The sequence below is a fragment of the Oratosquilla oratoria genome, chromosome 8 (assembly GCF_046742065.1).
Source record: "Oratosquilla oratoria isolate Oo_2021 chromosome 8, ASM4674206v1, whole genome shotgun sequence".
NCBI classification, from domain to species: Eukaryota; Metazoa; Arthropoda; class Malacostraca; order Stomatopoda; family Squillidae; genus Oratosquilla; species Oratosquilla oratoria.
The window spans coordinates 18,157,268-18,171,896 of NC_134784.1; the positions used below are offsets into that span (position 1 = coordinate 18,157,268).

Genomic DNA, 14,629 nt, shown 5'->3' on the forward strand with positions numbered 1-14,629 from the left:
AGCAGATTCGTCATCCACGTAGGAACCCCATGGGATCCCACGCCCACAACGTCCACCTTGGATTGTCTGCGAGTACCTCCGCCCATCTCTCCTTGCTCGCTGGTAGTACGGGCTCTGCACTTCTAACGGGACGGCCTTCCCCATACCTGCCCGCACGTAGAAAAGCACTATTTTACGGGACAAAATAACTGTTTGCCACCAACTCGTGTTAACGTACACGTTGCCTGTTCATCCTGCCCAGCTTGCTTGCTTGCTTGCTTGTGTATAACGCAAAATGTCAGGCTGGGAATATTTCCATCGGTTAGTATTGTCCATTAAATGTGCCGTCCGTACATGTTTTGTAACTTGTATAGATGGTACTTCCAATTGTAATAAAAATAAATTTAAACGAACACCCCGTGCTCCTTTAAACGGCTCCGGACAATGTCGTTCAAATGCAATTCCCAGGATTCCCCAAGGCCAGTAGCAACGACAAAGATGGTAGGAGTGAACAGAAACACGATTTTCCTTGGCCACATATATTAATACAACAAGACAAGCACAAATTGGCTCTTAGACTATACATACACACATATACTAAGGTTTTCTCCCCCTTACAAGGAAGGTAGCCAAAAAGAAAGAGGCATATAATCATTCCCAACCATTCCATCCCTAAATACACTCCACTCCCCTCCACCCTCCTCCCATCTTAGCACCTCCTGGATGACGGGTCATCCCTGCACCTTGTCCACTGCCCTGGGTCAGAGGCAGTGTCGCAAGACAGCACATCCACAGCAAGGCCGCTTCATTAAATCGGCGACCCCCCCTCTCCGTCCCCCCATGCATAAAACGAGAAGACGGGGAGAAATTCCTTCGGGCTGCGTCAAATTTTGCTCACACATACTACCTCACCCCCCCATTCCCCCACCCATTCCACCTCATGCATCACATCATCCATATACAACCATCCTCCATTCACCCCCATCTTTTGCCCTCTCCCGTCCTTCCTCAACAGACATTCCCCTCTTCCCCAAAGCCCCCTTTACCCCATCCATCCATCTCATCCTAGGACGTCACCTCATGTTCACTCCCCCCACATCTGCCTTCCATACCTCTTTTACTAGTCTTTCTTCACTCATTCTTTCCATGTGTCCAAACCATCCTAATACTCTTTCATCAACCCTATATCCCAACTCCCTTTCCACCCTTGTTCTCCTTACCTCCTCATTTCTCACTCTAGCCTAGTAACCCCCATCATACTTCTCAGACACCTCATCTCAAACACATTCAAACTCCTTCTCTCGTCCTCTCTTATGTTCCATGTTTCTGCCCCATGCAGTGCTGTTGGTACAATCACTCCTTCATATAGTCTCTTATCATCCATTCCCAAATGTCTATTCCTCATTACACTTTTTAATCCACCAAGGCATTTACTCGCTTCTCTCAATCTACATTCTACCTCCACCTCCACTCCACCTTTTCCTTCCACATTTGCATCCAAGTATCTAAAACTATCCACTTCCTCCAGTCGCTCTCCCTTAATGCTCGCTTCCAGCCTACTGCCACTTTCACCCCTTGTACATCTCATCACCTTACTTTTACCCACATTTATCTTCAGCTTTCTTCCATCACACACTCTCCCAAACTCTGTCACCAACTTCCTCAATCCCTCCTCTGATCCTGCCACAAGCGCAGTGTCGTCCGCAAACAACAGCTGGCTCATCTCCCACTTTTCTCCATTTTCCTTAACCATCTCCAATCTCCAATGGAAATATAACAATCTACATATTCACGTAGATAGAAAAGCCTATAAACGAGGGAATAAATAAAGCACTTGTGAATAAAGGTACCAGAAGTCATACATGCGTAGACACAAACAACGTAAACGAAACAAGCAATGACATAATCAATGAAGTCACCGTAGACACACACACGGAAATCAGTCACGGGCACTTATTTGCGACACACTATTTGACGAAAATTCACCAACGAACACGAAGTATAACATCACACGTATTTACGCAGTTTGACAGTTCTAGTTTGTAGGCAGGTAGCGTAACTAGGGATTGTCAATGGTGGGCAAAGGATACAGGAAGTTAACCGGCTCGGGGCGATGTCTCCAACAGTCTAATAACACGGTTCGGCTAAGCTGTAAGCGCAATCTGACAATCCCAATCCATTTTGGGTACGACATCGCCCCTTCTCCACCTCCTCCTCCTCCTTGCCTGCCTAATTACCTACCTCTGTTGATCGTAAACCACTTGAACGATGTAGTTTACGAAAAACAGTTTACGTGTTCGTAACAATATTATTTGTAGTGTTTGGCTGTCTTCTCCTCAATCCCATGCTAACGGACTGATGCCACCATTAACTTGATTTTCCAGGTAATTTTCAAGGTCAGTTGACAAATCGACTAAAACGGCTGATGTGTATAAATATACATGCAGAAAAAAGTGAAAGTTGTTTGTCACAAAAACGTTACTATTTTTATCGGAAATTTTAATCCAGCCAAACTGTCTTTATGGACTGATTAAAACTATATACATTCAGATCAACCATTTACATTTTTCTGGGAATACTGACTTACAACAAGCTGCTACATCACGACCACAGGCAGGGGTGATTTTGAGACTTTTCCTAAAGCAGGAACATCGCGTCGTCCTACATTGTGATTTACGTGTACAGATCACAAGCTGAAGACAAGTATTTGGAATAAGAGGAATGTTGTGCACGCAGGAACCAGGAAAAAAATATTTTGTCTAAGCTGATGTGTCCAGTGGAGATAATATCTTGATGTGTTTCTGGTTGCAGCCAAATTTTTGTCTGGTAATTGGGACGTAAAATGTGTAGTTTCGATGCATCTCAACTCGAGGACAATTACATCTCGACGTCCTTCTTGGCCTCCAGAAGGAGCTGGAGCTTGGCTTGGTTTGATAATGTAGACAAATCATACAGAAGGCACAAACTGCCCAATTGGTGCAAAATCTTTATCACGGTAGATTCCATTAAGAGTGGTTGGCTATGGAAAATTGCCCAACGTGTCTACTGTAAGCAGAGTTTGTCATATTCTATTAGATCATAAAAACTGCAGATTTTCCCTAATATGTATTGGGAATCTTTCAGATACGGTGTGTATTGAATAGCCTTCCTCTTCATTGTTGTTCCAGAGATAATCACCTCGGCTCCCTAACAGCTTATATTGATCTCAAGAATACGTTTGACTCTATGCATCGTGGAATGCTCTGGGATCTCCTTCAGATCTGTAAGATACTTGCAATGATTATAGACTTGATATCTAGCTTACTCTGGGACAGCGAGTGATGTAAATTATGGAAGAATCGTGTCCAGCTTCTTTCCTGTTAATTCAGGAGTTGGGCAGGGGTGTGTCCTCGCCCCAACACACTTCAACACCTGCCTAGACTGATTATTGGACAGTTGTCAATTAATATAGTTGCGGAGAATCTATTGGAAACCCCAAGGTCACTGACTTTGTATATGTTGATATTTTTGCGGAGTCGTTGGAAGTCTTGGTTGCAGCCCTCAAGTCACCGCACAGGGAGGCAAGACTGCCTGGACTTCAGGTCTCCTGGTGTAAGACCAAGGCTCAGGACTGGACGACACCGTTCAGTCTGTCCATGCATGTGATGACAACAATGAGGTCTTGGAAAACTTCACATGCCTTGATAGTGTAGTGCATAACTAGGTCATGTCAGGAAGTACTTCGGAGGATTGGCATTGCCCATGGTGTTGTGGACTCGCTCAACCAGAGTATGTGATGTTAGTATTTATGCAGAAGGACTAAGATTCGAATCTTCAAGTCGTGTACAGTTTCACCTTAATTTATATCCTTGATTTCCAATTATCATATCTAGATTTGAACTCGTGTATTGTTTGAGCTTGGGCTATATCACCTAAGCTATGCCACATTTATGCATCTATATGGAAAACTATGTTTCTTCACATCCTTTCGACGTGTGGTCTTAATTTACTCCCATGACCTCTTAAAGCCCTCCCATTTTTAATCACAAGATCTCTTCTGTTAATGCAGTCTATCCCTTTTAGTGACGAATACTGTAATCATATCATCTCTTTCGGTTTTTCAAAGTTGGCAGATCCAGTACTTTTATCTTTCCTCATATGGTTTATCTGACAGGCTAGGGGAGTTGGTTTGCTGCCCTTTGTACACTCTCGATCTTGCTTATATCCTTCACTCTGTGGGGACCATACTACTGACGCATATTCCAGTCTTGGACGTATCAGTTTCGATGAGTTTTTCATCATCTCTTCGTCCATATAGTGGAAGGCTACTTTAATCTTTTGCAGTAGTCCGTAAGAGTAAAATGGCGTTCCACTATAGTGTGTATTTACCTAATTTACTTCTTGATATTTGTAAAATTCTAGATGGTGGTAATGTACCAAGGTTTGAGATTGTGTGCGAGGATGCAGAGGATGCTGTAGTGGCGGGGAGGTCACCAGTAGTGTGTGTTTAATTCGGGAGTTAAGCTCCCACGAGCTTTGGCTTTGAGCCCGTTTGGTGGGTGATTTGACTTATGAGTGTGTGTGGGCCCAACCACACACACTCATACATTCACAAGATGTGCATACGTATATGAAATACGTATGCACATCTCGGTGAATGCACCCTTCCCAACGTGAACTGTGTTCGGTGTTAAGTGGATGGTAACATAATAATTTGTAAGAAAAAAGAGGGGGTGATTCAATGTATGAGTGGTCGTGGTTTGGCCACGCCCACCCATACATTTACCGGATGTGCATGCCTATGTGAAATACGCATGCACATCTCGGTGAATGGGACCTTTCGCAGTCAGGCTCGTAGATTCCTATTAGCGCTAGAATTTTCAATTGTCTCGGGTTTCACGAGGCAAAGGGGTGACTTAGCTAATTTGGAAACCGATATTTAAAAAAAAGATACGCCATAAATTGCTGCATAAATGTATTTAAAATAAAAAACATGACTCTTAATGTTATAATTTTTACTTACTTGTGTGTGATAAGGCTTTGTTAATTTAATTATAAGGTAAAACTAAAAATAGGTAATTATTTTTACTGAAGTAACTATGAGCAGTAAAAATAAGAGGATGTTGATTTCGGTTTGTGCATTTTATCTGAGAGTGTTGAAAAATAATGGATATCACTGTCACGTCCTGTATATGAAGATAATCAGTGAGATAAAAAAAAAATAACAACAGTGGTGGCGGACGTACGAAGTTAACGACATTTTTGTAAAGAATAGCCTCTTAGATCTGCTGGGAGCTATTTTCAAACAAATATGACTAATTTTACGTGTGCCGTGGCAAACTGTACGTCAGATTCAAGAAAAGATAAGAGAAAGACAAAGTTTATCGTACCGAAAAAAAGTCTTCGATGCAAAATTATTTTTTCGATACATTACATGGATTTGCCTATTGCTTGGTGCATTCAAATGAAAGTATATATCAGTATACGTCCATTGAAGTCGGTAGAAAATGACAAATTGCTTGGCTTGATACAATTATAGGCTGTTTTACGAATATCATCTGTGATTATAGAAGCTCAAACAATGCTATATGCCGTTTGCATTCATGAAATTAATTTACTTAAATTTCAGACACAATAATGTACAACGACACACCTCTGTAAGCTTATAAAACTTGCACAAAAAAAGTATTTATTTTCCGGCAAGAATTACAAAACCTGGCGGTGTCTGGTATCAATTTGCTCACTGCGAAAGGTCCCATTCACCCTTCCTAACATGAACGGAGTACAAGTGTAAAAAATATAAAAGAATTAAAGGGGGGGCTGACACTCCACCAGCCGACGCAGTTCGTAAGCGCTTAGGTGGCGGCATAGGCGACGCACAAGACCCTCAGATGTTGTCGGAGGCCCTCTCCTCAGAAATGCAGTTGCGGGGCAATGCTGGAGGTAGTGCTTGAGGGTGGCTTCAGGGTGGCTACAGTGGCGGCATCTTCTCTCTTCAGGTGTTGAGTTGCTTTTAATCTGCCAGAAACAACGGTCCTCCAGTCGCAGGCGGAAGAGCAGAGTTTCCACTTTTCTAGGTGTGGAGCTAGGAAATACAAGGGGCTCGTAGTCTGTGACTGCCCTGTACCACCTCGCCCTCTCTGACACCTCTGCCTCCAGTCTGTGCTGAAGGAACCGTTGTACCTGATTAAGAGCCCTGGTGCGTAGGCGCAACTGATTTCTGCTGAGAGGGACGACAACATCGACTTCGGGTCTTTGGCACGCCGCTTCAGCTGCGGCGTCGGGTAGCTCGTTACCTGGGACACCTACGTGGATTGGCACCCAGTTGAGCGTAACACTCCTGCCTTGCTGATGCAGCTTCAGCAGGAGTGCTAGGATGGAGGTCAGTAGGGGTACATTGTCGCTGGGCTGTATCGATTCCAAGCTGCCTAGCAGAGACTGTGAATCCGTGTGGATCACCACAGGACCAGCTCGAGATATTAGAGCATGCTCTAACGCTCCTTGGACCGCTATGGCCTCAGCTTGGAGAGTGGACGCATGATCAGATACTCTCCTGCCGTAGGTCAAACCATCCGTCACGAAAGCAGCCCCCGCACTACGAGGCCTGTTGGGGTCTACGGAGCCATCCGTGTAATAGACCGCCATTCCAGGTTCCGACAGTGCGCGGATGCCTTGTAGGGCCTGCGCTCGTACTCTTTCCTGATCACATAACTTCTTCTTACTGGGAAGCTTTGTGAAAACGAAGGTTGCAGGTATCGACAGCCATGGTGGTGGGGGCTTGAACTCTGGGTGTGGAGAGTCCCTACCCTTCTCAAGGAGAGTGCTTGTGAGCCTGAAGGAGTCCAGGATCCCAGCCGCCTGTGATAACCAGGTATCGGAGTGGATAAGAGTATCCACCCGTCCCAGAGCTGTCACAAGGCTCTGACTCAGCTCAGTTATCCTGGGGCTCTGGACTAACTTGGCAAGAAAGTCGACCTCCAGCCTTCTGACCCGTGATGTTAATGAAGGCAATGAAGCCTCCATTTGGAGGTTAACGATCTTAGTCCAAGAATCCTTGCTGCAGCATTTTGGCAAGGCTCCAGGTCTTCAAGCTTGGCAGTCGCCACATTTATGAGAGCTGGGGCAGCGTAGTCCACCAAACTGCGGACTGCGTGCACATAGGGTCACCAGTAGCGTCGTTACATTATTATGAGCATCAATAAGGCTCTGGCCATGAATCATCTGAACATCGGGCCCAGTAGGAGTAAAGACGTTAATAAATGCGACTCTCGCTTTTTTGGATTGTCACACCCAAGTGTGCAAAATGTTTTACAGGTATGTCTAGGGCCACGTAAATGCAGCAAATACAAATGGGTCAGTTTTGAGGTATACCGTAGTGAGGCAGAAGTGGAGAGATTATCTGAAAGTGAAAAAGAGGCATTCCTGTGCCATGAGGATCCGCTTTGCTAGACATCATGTCTCCAGTAATTCATTATTTATCTATTTATTTATTCATTTATCCCCGTCTGGGGTATTGGCTACATGTTATTGTGAGGGGAAAATCTGCTCAGTAGCAGGCAGTTAATGATTTAGGGTCTACATGGGGCGCACTTACGGACCAAAGACACACATTTTGTCTGTGTCAGTGGAAACCTCTGCTCATAGAGAAATGCTGCTGCTTTATCATAGTGCGACTGTCCCTTCGTTATGCTGCCTCCCCAAACTCTTAATACTGTCCTGTACCACTTCTATGAATATACATTTCCATTTTCGCCAAACCCTGTGGTAGATGAGAAAAAATACTGCCACCGAATGTTCCACTCGAGTCGTAAAATGCGACTAAAACGAGACGGAGGATAGGACTAGGTATCCTATTCGCTGTAGCCCGAAAGGGAACATTCTTTAAAAAACATAAAAAAAAGGGGGCTGGGGGCTGGGAGGAGTTTTCCAACCAGAACCCTAAGGTTGTTTCTTAATGTGAGTGGCTGTGGTACAGATGAGAGTAATAGGGAAAAGATACTCGTAGGCAATATGCTTGAGAGAAGAAAGATGGATATGTTGGCACTGAATGGAACAAAGTTAAAAAGGAGGCGTGAATTTGGGAGTGTAGTGGGGAGGGTGTCGGGAGTGAGGAGAAGATGAGGGAGAGAGGGGGTGGCTATACTAGTAAATGAAGAAATAGGTAAGCATGTGGTGGAGTGGAAGGAGGTTTCTTCAAGGTTAATGTGGATGAAGGTGGAAGTGGAAAGAGAGATGTGGGTCTTTGTAAGTGAATATGGACCTGGTAATGAGAAGAGTATAGAGTAAATGAAGGCTTTTTGGACCAATTTAAATGAGTGCATAGAAGGTTTAGGGAGAAATGTCAATGTAGTGGTGTTGGGAGATCTCAATGTTAGAGTACGAGATGAACCAATAGACGGAGTGGTGGGGAAGTGTGTAGTGCCAGAAAAAATCCTAGTAGAGAGTTGATGGTGGAGATGTGTTTAAAAAGAGAGTTGATGGTATCAAATAAAGTGTTTAGAAAGAAAGTCAAGCATAAGTACACATGGTAGAGGTTGGTGGATGGAAGAGTGGCAGATAGGACTTTAATGGACTACATAGAGGTACCCAGGAGAAGAGTAGAAAGAATTTTGGATGTACATGTTCTTAGGGAAGAGAGTGGGTGAATATATATATATACAAGGGGTGAAAGTGGCAGTAGACTGGAAGTGAGCATTAAGGGAGAGCGACTGGAGAAAGTGGATAGTTTTAGATACTTGGGTGCAAATGTGGCAGGGAAAGGTGGAGTGAAAGTGGAGGTAGAATGTAGATTGAGAGAAGCGAGTAAATGCCTTGGTGGATTAAAGAGTGTAATGAGGAATAGACATTTGGGAATGGAGGCTAAGAGGAGACTGTATAAAGGAGTGATTATGCCAACAACACTGTATGGGGCAGAAACATGGAACATAAGAGAAGAAGAGAGAAGGAGTTTGAATGTGTTTGAGATGAGGTGTCTGAGAAGTATGATGGGGGTTACTAGGCTAGATAGAGTGAGAAATGAGGAGGTGAGGAGGAGAACAGGGGTGGAAAAGGAGCTGGGAGATGGGGTTGATGAGAGACTATTAGGATGGTTTGGACACATGGAAAGAATGAGTGAAGAAAGACTAGTAAAAGAAGTGTGGAAGGCAGATGTGGAGGGAGTGAACATGAGGGGACGTCCTAGGATGAGATGGATGGATGGGGTGAAGGGGGCTTTGGGGAAGAGGGGAATGTCTGTTGAGGAAGGACGGGAGAGGACAGAAGACAGGGGTGAATGGAGAATGGTTGTATATGGATGATGTTGTGATAGCATGAGGTGGAATGGACGGGTGGATGGGGGGTGAGGTAGTATGTGTGAGCAAAATTTGACGCAGCCCGAAGGGATTTCTCCCCGTCCTCTCATTTTATGCAATGGGGGGACGGAGAGGGGGGGGTCGCCGATTTAATGAAGCGGCCTTGCTGTGGATGTGCTGTCTTGCGACACTGCTTCTGACCCAGGGCAGTGGACAAGGTGCAGGGATGACCCGTCATTCAGGAGGTGCTAAGATAAGAGGGAGGGTGGGGGTGTGTGGAGTGTATTCAGGGGTGGAATGGGTGGGATTGATTTTGTGCCTTTTTCTTTTTGGCTACCCCCCTTGTAAGGGGAAAAAAAGCCTTGGTATATGTATATTTATGTATTTATATATATATATATATATATATATATATATATATATATACATATATATATATATTGTGAAAGGTAAGTTGAGAATGGAGGATAGATGGAGAAAGAGGAAAAGGACAGAATGTAGGAAGATGTTTAGAGTAAACTGCTTACATGAGAAGGAATACAAGAAGGTGAGAAAAGAGTGGGAGGAGGTGAAGGATGGAGAAGAGCTATGAATGGAGGAGGAATGGGGATATTTCAAGGAGGGAGTCATAAGGTGTACAAAAATGGTGCATAGAACAAGGAGTATGGGAGGAAATAGAAAGAAGACTAGTGAGTGGTGGGATGATGAAGTGAAGAAGGTTGTAGAAGAGAAGAAACGAGCATTTACAGATTGGTGGCAAAATAGGACGAGAGAAACATATGAGAGGTACAAAGAAAAAGAAGAGAAGTAAAACATAAGAAAGGCAAAGAAGAGAGCAGATGTAAAAAGGGGGGAAGAGCATGACAGATTTTTTAAAGTAATAAAGATATGTTTTGGAATGAATTCAAGATAGAGATGATAATGGAAGAGGCGGCGGCGGTAAGAGGATGGTGGCCATAGTATTTTAGGGAGTTGTTAAATATGAAAGAGGATAGGGAGGAAAAGGTGGTTGCAGTGGGAGGCGCTAAGAAAATTATAGTGATGAATGAGGAAAATGGGGAATAAATAAGAAAAGATGGGGGTAAAAGCAGTTATTAAGATGATGAAAGCAAACAAGGCACCTGGGTTAGATGGGTGCCATGCAGAGTGCCTAAAAAAGGGAGGTACAGTGATGGTGGGCTGGCTGGTGAGGTTGTTTAATGTTTGTCTAAAAAAAAAAAATGTCGGAGGACTGGAGGAATGCCTGTATAGTTCCGCTTTACAAGGGGAACGGGGACAAATATGAGTGTAGTAGTTTCAAAGGGATCAGTTTGTTGAGTGTAGTTGGGAAGGTTTATAGGGGGGGTTGATTGAGAGGATTAGGAGAGGAACAGAGGGAGTGATTGGTGAGGAACAGCATGGGTTTAGGAAAGGTAGGGAATGTGTGGATGATATTTTTGTGGTAAGAGACATGTGAGAAAGCTTTAGGAATAGTTAAGGATATTTTTTAGGCCTTTATGGATTTAGAAAAGGCATATGGCAGGGTAGATAGGAAGGCATTGTTGGAGGTTTTGCAGATATATGAGATAGGAGGAAAGCTGTTAAGAGCAGTCAAGAGTTTTTACGGCAGTAGTGGAGCCTATGTTAGAATTAGAAATGGAGAGAATGAGTGATTTGAGGTAAAGGTGGGACTTCGTCAGGAATGGGTCATGTCGCCACAGACATTCAATGTGTACATGTATGGGATGGTGCGAAAGGTAAATACAAGGACAATGGGCCGGGGATTTGAGATGTTTAAAGAAAATGGAGAAAAATGGGAGATAAGCCAGTTGTTTTTTGCTGACGACAATGCGCTTGTGGCAGAATCAGAGAAGGGACTAAGGAAGTTATTGATGGAGTTTAGTAAGGTGTGCAAGAAAAGGAAATTGAAAATAAATGTGGACAAAAGTAAGGTGATAAGATGTACAAGAGGAGAGGATGGCAGCAGATTAGAAGTGATTATTAAGGGAGAGAGGCTGGTGGAAGTGGATAGTTTTAGATCCCTGGGGGGCACATGTAGCAGGAAAGGAATGAATGGAGGTGGAGGTAGTATGTAGACTGAGTGAAGCAAGTAAATGCCTTGAGGGATTGAAAAATGTAATGTGAAATAGACATTTGGGAATGGATGCTAAGAGGAGATTGTATGAAGGAGTGATTGTGCCAACAGCACTGTATGGGACAGAAACATGGAACATAAGAGAAGTTTAAATGTGTTTGAGATGAAATGCCTGAGAAGTATGGTAGGGGTGGTAGGGGATACTAGGCTGGAAAGTGTGATAAATGAGGAGGTGAGGAGGAGAGCGAGGGTGGAAAAAGAGTTAGGAGATAGGGTTGATGAAAGAGTATTAGGATGGTTTAGACACATGGAAAGAATGAGTGAAGAAGGATTAGTAAAAAAAAGTGTGGAAGGCAGAGGTGGGGGAAGTGAACATGAGGGGGCGACCAAGGATGAAGTGGATGGATAGGGTAAAAGGGGCGGTTGAAAAAGAGGAGGATGTATGTTAAGGACGTAGGGGAGAAAACAGGAGATAGGAGTAAGTGGAGAATGGTTGTGTATGGATGATGCTCTGATGCATGGAAAGGAGTGGGTGGGGAATGGGGGGTTAGAGAATAGTTATATGTGAATGATATTTTGACGCAGCCCGAAGGGATTTCTCCCCATCTTTTCTTTTTCTGCATGAGGAGATGGAGAGGGGTTGGGGTCGCCGATTAAATGAAGCGGCCTTGCTATGGATGTTCTGTCTTGCTGCATTGCTTCTGATCCAGGGCGATGGGCATGATGCAGGGATGACCTGTCACTCAGGAGCCAAGAAAAGAGGGAGGGAGGGTTGGTGAATGGGAATGGAGTGGGTGGGGATGAAATAGGTGGTAGTGGAATTATATCTTTTAACTTTGGCTACCTCCCTTGTAAGGGGAAAAAGCCCTTGGTACGTGCATGCATGCATGCATGTATGTAAGTGTAGCGTGTTAAACGTAGGGCTACACAACCCCAAAAATAGATACAATTTAGATAACACGTTTTTAGAAAAATCTGAGTGCGAGAGGGACTTGGGTGTTCTGGTGAGTCCGGACCTCAAAACCAGGAAGCAGTGCATTACCGCCAGAAATAAAGCTAACAGACATGAGACTTCATTGCTAGGACGGTAACGAATAGAAGTGCAGAGGTAATTATTAAACTCTATCTAGCGATAGTTAGACCCATCCTTGACTATGCGGTACAGTTTTGGTCTCCGTCCTACAAAATGGACATCAATTCAATAGAATCAGTACAGAGAAGAATGACCGAAATGATTCATGAACTCGGAAATTTGCCTTACGAAGAGAGGCTTAGGCACCTAAACTTAGATAGATAGATAGATAGACTTTATTTGGCAATGAATCAATGTACATGAAGTGCAAATAATGACAAGAACACATAGTTCGAAATAATAAATGTAAACGTAGAGTGCGGGGTGATCTAATAGAAGTGTTCAAGTGGATCAAAGGGTGAAGCAAACAAGGTCATCATAATAAAACAACAGGGCAGGACACGCAGTAATGGGTATAAACTGGACAAATTTAGATTTAAGAAGGAAATAGGCAAGAATTGGTTTACTAATAGGGTGGTCGATGAATGGAATAAACTTAGTAACCATGTAGTAAGCGCTGAAACTATCAGTTGTTTTAAAAAACGATTAGACAACTTTATGGATGGGGATGACAGGTGGTGATGGATACGGAGCTGCCATGTGTAGGCCTTATGGTCTCTTGCAGTCTCCTTTATTCTTATGTTCTTATGTACCGGTATGTATGTATGTATGTATGTACTTAATTGTATTTACTTAATTATATTACGAGTATACAGGAAAGGAGTAACACTTGTTGGGTCCCGTCTCCCATTATCTATTTTCTTATCATACCTTGGTTAATGTGTGTGTGTGTGTGTTTCACCACGGTCTTGGATCACGTGTTGGACTCGTGATCGACATTTATTACCCTTCCGAATGAGAGCTCAGAGTTCATACATGACCGATCTATGGGTAATGCTGTGACATTACACGCACACACAACTCCTCGCCAACAAATTGGAGTAACGACTCGCAGCGCAGCGATACTAAAATTATTTCAGTCCTGGGCGGGATTCGAACTCGAACCGCTGTAGTAGCGGTTGCGAACGCAACCACTGCGCCGTCGAGAGAGAGATAGAGTTATTTTTTTTTTATCTTATCCCTCTGTGTATTTGTATTCATGATCCCTTTCATATCGTGTCACGAAAAATTGATAAATGTTTTGGAAATCAGTGGTTGTCATACATATTTCACGGAAAAGAAGATTGCTACATGGAAGGCCATGAATTAAAATATGTTTTCAATGACTGACATTCTATTTTAATAAAAGGAAAACGTTTTCAAGTGGAGAACCATTACTGCTGTCTGTTGACAACAGACTGCCATCTTGCCCAATCAGATGATTGCTGCTGACAAGTGAGAGTAGTGATACAAGTAGAATGACAGAGGCAAAACAGGCAGACCCTGATATGAAGGGATGGTTATACAAATGGACAAATTACCTGAAAGGGTATCAAAAAAGATGGTTTGTCCTGTCCAACGGGCTGCTATCGTATTATAGGTGAGTCAAGAATACAATTGGGTGTTGATAGGACCTTTAACCCAGTGTCGCAGAACGCCTCGGAAAGCAAATTGTTTTGATTAACTATCAAAAGTTTAAGATGTTACGATGCACTCTCAGAGAAAAGCTCAACGTGGCTTTGCATGAGAAAACATTTATCACGACATGAACTCGTAGCTTGTGACAACGCGGCGGTCGCAAAATTAAGTCAATGAACTGGAATATATAGATGAGAATCAGACTGTAAACATACAAAATATTCGGTATTTTCCCATATGAAAGGAATGTCTTGCTCACAATCTGTTGCAGTCAGGAGTATGAGAGATACATTTCTATTTTTCTATTTGCATGCCAGTCATTGTTGAAAATGGTCTGGACAACTGAACAGCTTGATTACCTGTTAATGTTATTAAAACAACCCATGTATGTGTATACATTTACACACATTATTTATATATTATGTATGGGTATTTTTTTTACAAGTGTACACCTTCATGATATAGCATTAGAAAATTAGATATTAATTTTGTAAATTTTAATACATGAAAGTAATATATAATTTTCTTGGAAATTAATAACTGAAATAGTTACTAAAAGTGATATATTAACAAGCAGCAGCAACTGCTTGAGATGCCATCTTTATTTTGGTAGATACGGAGGTCAAAGAAGTGTACATGACAACAACTACAGGTACTGCATTCCTAAATGCAGGTTAGGTTAGGTAGGTTGGGTTGAGTTTGGTTAGAATAGGCAAA

General features: G+C 43.1%; 1 protein-coding gene across 2 annotated transcripts in view; it reads left to right on the forward strand.

Moving 5' to 3' along the window:
* The first annotated feature begins 13,682 nt into the window (after nt 1–13,682).
* The window catches only part of Osbp (oxysterol binding protein), a 261,125-nt gene continuing 260,178 nt past the window's right edge, over nt 13,683–14,629 (forward strand). The window contains exon 1 of one of the 2 annotated variants that reach the window (XM_076188974.1): nt 13,683–13,874. In XM_076188974.1, coding sequence (XP_076045089.1) covers nt 13,753–13,874 — 122 coding nt within the window. In that variant the 5' untranslated portion in view covers nt 13,683–13,752. The remainder of the gene's footprint in view (nt 13,875–14,629) is intronic. The other variant, XM_076188975.1, reaches the window with a different exon arrangement.